The sequence below is a fragment of the Electrophorus electricus genome, chromosome 22 (genome assembly GCF_013358815.1).
Source record: "Electrophorus electricus isolate fEleEle1 chromosome 22, fEleEle1.pri, whole genome shotgun sequence".
NCBI classification, from domain to species: Eukaryota; Metazoa; Chordata; class Actinopteri; order Gymnotiformes; family Gymnotidae; genus Electrophorus; species Electrophorus electricus.
In genome coordinates, this window is record NC_049556.1 from 14,251,698 (window position 1) to 14,257,723 (window position 6,026).

The following is a 6,026-nucleotide window of genomic DNA, read 5'->3' on the forward strand; positions in this document are numbered from 1 at the left end:
GAGCCTGTGTTGGGAGTATGTGAATGAGTGTGTTGCATGGGGTCAGCGCATGTGTGTGAATGAGTGTGTGTTGCGGGGGGGTGTGCATGTGTGTGAATGAGTGTGTGCTGCAGGGGGTCAGCGCATGTGTGTGAATGAGCCTGTGTTGCGGGGGGCGTGTGCATGTGTGTGAATGAGCGTGTGCTGCAGGGGGCGTGTGCATGTGTGTGAATGAGCCTGTGTTGGGGGCGTGTGCACGTGTGTGAATGAGCCTGTGTTGGGGGCTTGTGCACGTGTGTGAATGAGCCTGTGTTGGGGGCTTGTGCACGTGTGTGAATGAGCCTGTGTTGGGGGCGTGTGCACGTGTGTGAATAAGCCTGTGTTGGGGGTATGTGAATGAGTGTGTTGCAGGGCGTCTGCGCATGTGTGTGAATGAGTGTGTGTTGCGGGGGGGCGTGTGCATGTGTGTGAATGAGTGTGTGTTGCGGGGGGCGTGTGCATGTATGTGAATGAGTGTGTGTTGCGGGGGGCGTGTGCATGTGTGTGAATAAGTGTTGGTGGTCTGCTGAATGAGCTCAAAGCCACTACAACTCCAGTCATACTTAACACTGCCACCAGGTGGAGCCAAATCCACATTTTAGCTGCAGTTCTCTGGCCGTTCCCTTCAGAGGAAAATAAGCGGCTTTTCCCTTTGTCATCGTCTTGTGTGCACAAGAGCCAAACGTGGTTCTGCCTGTTCCCACCACCCCGCACAATCTTACATCTTGTGCACACACACACAGACACACACACACACACAATCATAAATCAGGATCCATCCATCTTGGTACAACTTTACTCTCTTTATTTGGCAGACCATGGGCAGAGGTTTGTTCAGTAACAGTATCAATAAAGCAACAAACAAGTAAAGTTGCTAAAAACCTAAAATGAAGCCCCAATATCCAGTGCAGTACTATTCATTAGCTAATCAGTGAACACGTCCATCAGCCATCAGCGAATAGATAACAGCATGAATAGATAACAGCATGAACAGAACCGCTTGATCGACTGAAGCCTGTCTCCACACGATCTGGTGAAGCCCACCTAGAGGGTTTGTGTGTGTGAGAGCAGACAGTAGCTCTCAGAGTAGGTGGTGGGAATTCTGACATCAGACCAGCTGTAGAGCATTCACACCACACAAACAGCTGATCTTCAATCAGAATTCTACTTCTAATCCACCCTGTGTTCGCGCATGTGTGTGTGTGTGTGTGTGTGTGTGTGTGTGTGTGTGTGTGTTGGGGAGGGGGGGCAGGGCAGATGTGGCACAGCGTCTCAGAGGTTCATCTTCCTGAGGTACGCGGTCATGTCAAACACGGGGGGGTTCACCTTCCCACCGTGGGCGTCCTGCACGCCTTTAGCTATAATGAGAGCTGAGGAACAGAAGAGAAAAGGGTTAGGGTTAGGCCCTGCCATGTCTGTACGAGCTTCTACGGAAATGTACTCCATGTCCAACTGTATAGCACAGGTTAGTGTGTGCACTTATGAATGTGTGTGTGTGTGTGTGTGTGTGTGTGTCTTACCTTTGCATGTCTTGCCGACGGTGAAGGGGTAAGGATGAGGTTCCTTATCTGAAGTCTTCATTTTGAGGTCCATGGTGTTCTGGCCGTCAGAGTGCAGTGCATCTCTCAGTACAGTGCACCTCCTCCCTGCTAGGGTCACGCCCTGGGCGAAGAGGGCACCACGGTCCGTTCCACACAGAGTCTTCACCTCCAAAGGCTGGGCAGAAATGAGCAAGAGCACATCTCAATACACCACTTTCATCCATACCCCTACCACACACACACACACACACACACACACACACACACACACACACACACACACACACGCACGTTCTAACATGCAGATGGATTTTTGAAGGCCATCGCACCACCAACACACCCACATTCCTGCTGTGGACCTGATCATGTGCCATCATGTTCCGAGTCAGATGTAACCTGCTTTACGAAAGTCACCCCCGACACACGCGCGCGTCAGGTTCTGAACACAGGTCTGCTTTTCACATGTGAACACATTTAGGGGTTAGCGCCAACCCTAACCCTGCACATTTAAGCACCAATACTACAGCACTGATCACAGTGAGACCGACACCCAGACAAACTGGGAGAGAAAACAATTCTTCAGGCAAAGCAATGTTACAAAACCACAGCACCAGTCAAAGAGAAAACATACTTTCCAATACAAATAAGCAACTTCCTAATGCATGTTCCTGTGCTGACTGTGTGTTTAGATGCTAGTTAGATCAGTTATGGTTATTGGTTAAGACCAAAAAAAACAAAAAAAAGAAAACAAAAAAAAAAACAAATTTTGTAAAATAAATAAAATATATAAATAATATAATAATTATATATATATATATATATATATATATATATATATATATATATATAAAAAATAAATGCCACAAGAATAAGGATCACTCCATATTGTGTGTGTGAATCTTTCCTTTCTTTGTCGTTTTGTGTCATATGATGAACACATGCTTCATCTCCCTCACACACACACACACACACACACACACACACACACACACACACACACACACACACACACACACACACACACACACACACACACACTTCTGGTTTTTCTGCACCACAGTACCACTCGTTATTGAATGAGTCCGAGGTTCGGTAAGTTTGACAACCGACCACAACAGCCCCCTCCGTCTCATGCGACTAGCTGGTCCGCTGCTCTAAAGAAAACACCTGGGTGTTAAACTCCAGATGAGTCATTAAATCAATCAATCAAGCAAGCCACTAATGCATGCATGCAGCCCGGGAGATGACGTCTTACGGGCGTGAAGGCGGAAGTGAGTTGAAGGTTCCCTCAGACCGCTGCACTTCCTACATCGCGAGCGCGCGACTTTAACTTGCATGACCAAATAAGGCGTCTTTACAGAGCTCGCGGACGGTATGAAGGAAATCTCAAGTTGGACTGCATTACAACTACATCTCGCGCTTTGGAGAAAAACGCCAACCAAATGCCGGTTTCATATACCAATAGTTCTCTTCTGAAATCAGAGTTGGCCACTTTAGACGCGAGCCTTCAGGGACACTGTAGAGGCGTCTGCACATGCACCAACCAGCGTGCACACATCACAGCAAACCTAAACAGCACGCCAACATTACGTTACCTGTTCAATAAACTTTTTCCCGGCAGAACGGTACTTTTTTGGTGCTTTTCAACCATCTGCCCTTCAAATCTCTTCCAAGACGAGCGAAACGGTGATAAACTACTTTAAATGCGGCTAACCGTGACAGCATGCAGCAAAGAAAGGAGCAAGTGAGAGGGAAAGCGCGCTCTTTGTTGCAAAAGGCACGAGAGCCTAAATCAGGACAACATCGCGCGTGCGGATCAGTCAGTGTCGCACGCATTCCACACGTTCTCACAAACGCGCGCGGCTCGGTACCGTGACGCCGCTCAGCCAGCCGCCCGCCTTGGCCGCCCAGACGGACTCCTGGCCCGGGGTGCACCCGACGATCACAGCGTCGTCGATCCACTCGCTCTTGGTAATGTTGTCGACGTATGGATCCCAACTCATTTTAAGGCTTCAAAGACTTGGACAAAACCACAAACGAAGAAACAGTAGTAAATATGCAGTGTACAGATGTGTACTCCAGTATTTACAACTTTCTAATTCTGGTTAGCTACACTAAATACTAATGTAAAATGAGTATCTACTCGCAAACATGAACAGAATGTTCTTAAGTCATGAGTATGAGAGCCGGAAAAGTTGATGTAAGGAAAGAGTTGCGCGCTACCTGCTGTCGGTCCCCGGTGACTTTAGCAAAGCTGCAATGCAAAGTGAATACGAGGAAGTGCACGCGGTTTTATATTGCATGCGCCGACCCGCGCGCCCTACCCCCGCGGGTCACTTCCGCAAAGAAAAAGAAACTGTGAGGAAATTGCAGAGTATGAGGATTAAACCAGTATGAGGGCTAAACCAGTATAAGGGCTAAACCAGTATGAGTACACCAGTATGAGGATTAAACCAGTATAAGGATTACACCATATTGAGGATTAAACCAGAAAAGGGATTAAACCAGTATAAGGATTACACCAGATTGAGGATTAAACCAGTATGAGGATTAAACCAGTATGAGGATTAAACCAGTATGAGGATTAAACCAGATTGAGGATTAAACCAGTGTAAGGATTACACCAGATTGAGGATTAAACCAGTATGAGGATTAAACCAGTATAAGGATTAAGACAGATTGAGGATTAAACCAGTATGAGGATTACACCAGTATGACGATTAAACCACTTCAGCAATAAGAAAATTAAAAAAATAACTGAAGTTTTTTTTTCCACTGGTGCAGAACTGTACTCATCTCCAAAAGGTAAACTTGTAGATGCACATCACAGTCTGTCTCTTCTCTCTCTGGCACTCACACACACAAACACACTCTCTCACACACTCGCAGGCACTCTCTCTCTCTCTTCCTTTCTCACACACACACTCACGCACACTCTTTAAATTCTCACACTGCTCCCGGTAGTCCTAAACAAGAACAGTAAGTAATAACCCAAATAACCCCACTAGAGTTAAACTAGCTAAAGACAGAAACTCATGTAGTGTGACAAAGTGAAGTTGATGGTCACTCTAGGCGTGTGTGTGTGTGAGAGAGACATTTACATTATTGTTGGTGATTTCAATATTCACTTTGATAGTGCCCAAGACCCTCTGAGATCAGCCCTTAGTTCTATATTAGAATCAATTGGTTTCACCAAATGTGCAAGAGAACCCACACACTGGTGAACATACGCTTAACTTAGCATTGACATACGGTGTACATAGAGAGATAGTCATACTACCCCAGTCTGATGCCATCTCAGACCATTCCCTCATTTCATTTGAACTACATATGAGCCTCTATGTAGTAACCTCACCTCGCTACCATACCAGACGCACGATCACATCAGCTACTGCACCTAGATTTATTGCGACTCTCCCAGACTTATCATTTGTGACTAGGATACCCTCAAACCACAAGGAACTTGATCAAATACCTGAATGCTTAGAATCAGTATTCCGCTGCACACTTGGTGATGTTGATCCACTTATTAAAAAAACCTAGAGACAAAGAATTAGTACCTTGGTATAATGATCACATTCGCAATTTAAAACAAAACACTCGAAAAATAGAATGTAAATGGAACCACACTAAGCTAGTCTTCCAGCTTGCATGGATGGAGAGTCTTCTGAAGTATAGAAAGGCACTTATTACTGCTCAAACATCTTATCTCTCAACCCTAACAGAAAATAACCAAAATAATCCAGGATTTAGGAATAAAAGTGACACCAATGCTCACATTACAACATCACACATATAGTAATGAGTTCATGAATTTCTTTAATGAGAAAATTAAGCACATTAGAGATAACATTAATAGTATTTTACATGACATCAGGCAGCTACTTAGTGATCAAAACAACCAAGCCAACAATGACTCTAGAATCCTTCACACCGATCCTCTGATCTCACACTCAAAATCCTCCACTTGCTTACAAGATTCACTGCTCATATACCTTCTTAAGAAAATCCTACCTGAAGTAATTGAACCTTTTACTAAATTGAATAAACTCCTCCTTGAGCATTGGCTACATTCCTAAATCAATGAAATTAGCAGTAATTAGACCACTTATCAAAAAATCTAACCTTGACCCATGTGAGCTGTCAAACTACAGGCCGATCTCAAACCTTCCATTTATTTCCATTATCCTAGAAAAAGATGTAGCTCAGCGTCTAAGATCAAATCTGAATCGGAACCAGAAACATGATTTCTTTCAGTCAGGGTTTAGGACTGCTACGCTGATGATGTTCAGCTATGTGTCTCAGCCAAACCACAGAACATATATCATCTTAGTATTGATGAATGCATAAAGGACATCAGATACTGGATGTTGAGGAACTTTCTCTCACTTAATCCTGACAGAACAGAGGTGCTTCTATTAGACCCAGAGACAGCTAAATCCTCACTCTCTAATTACACAATGAACC

At 44.8% G+C, this 6,026-nt stretch overlaps 1 protein-coding gene across 1 annotated transcript; it reads right to left on the reverse strand.

Annotated features, from left to right (window-relative positions):
• Nucleotides 1–800: 800 nt before the first annotated feature.
• On the reverse strand, nt 801–3,891 carry pfn1 (profilin 1). The gene is made up of 4 exons (XM_026996227.2): nt 3,783–3,891; nt 3,431–3,578; nt 1,539–1,734; nt 801–1,388 (listed from the first exon to the last, which is right to left on the reverse strand). Exons 2-4 carry the CDS (start codon nt 3,560–3,562, stop codon nt 1,291–1,293), a joined length of 426 nt encoding a protein of 141 aa, XP_026852028.1. The 5' UTR covers nt 3,563–3,578; nt 3,783–3,891; the 3' UTR covers nt 801–1,290.
• Nucleotides 3,892–6,026: the final 2,135 nt, after the last annotated feature.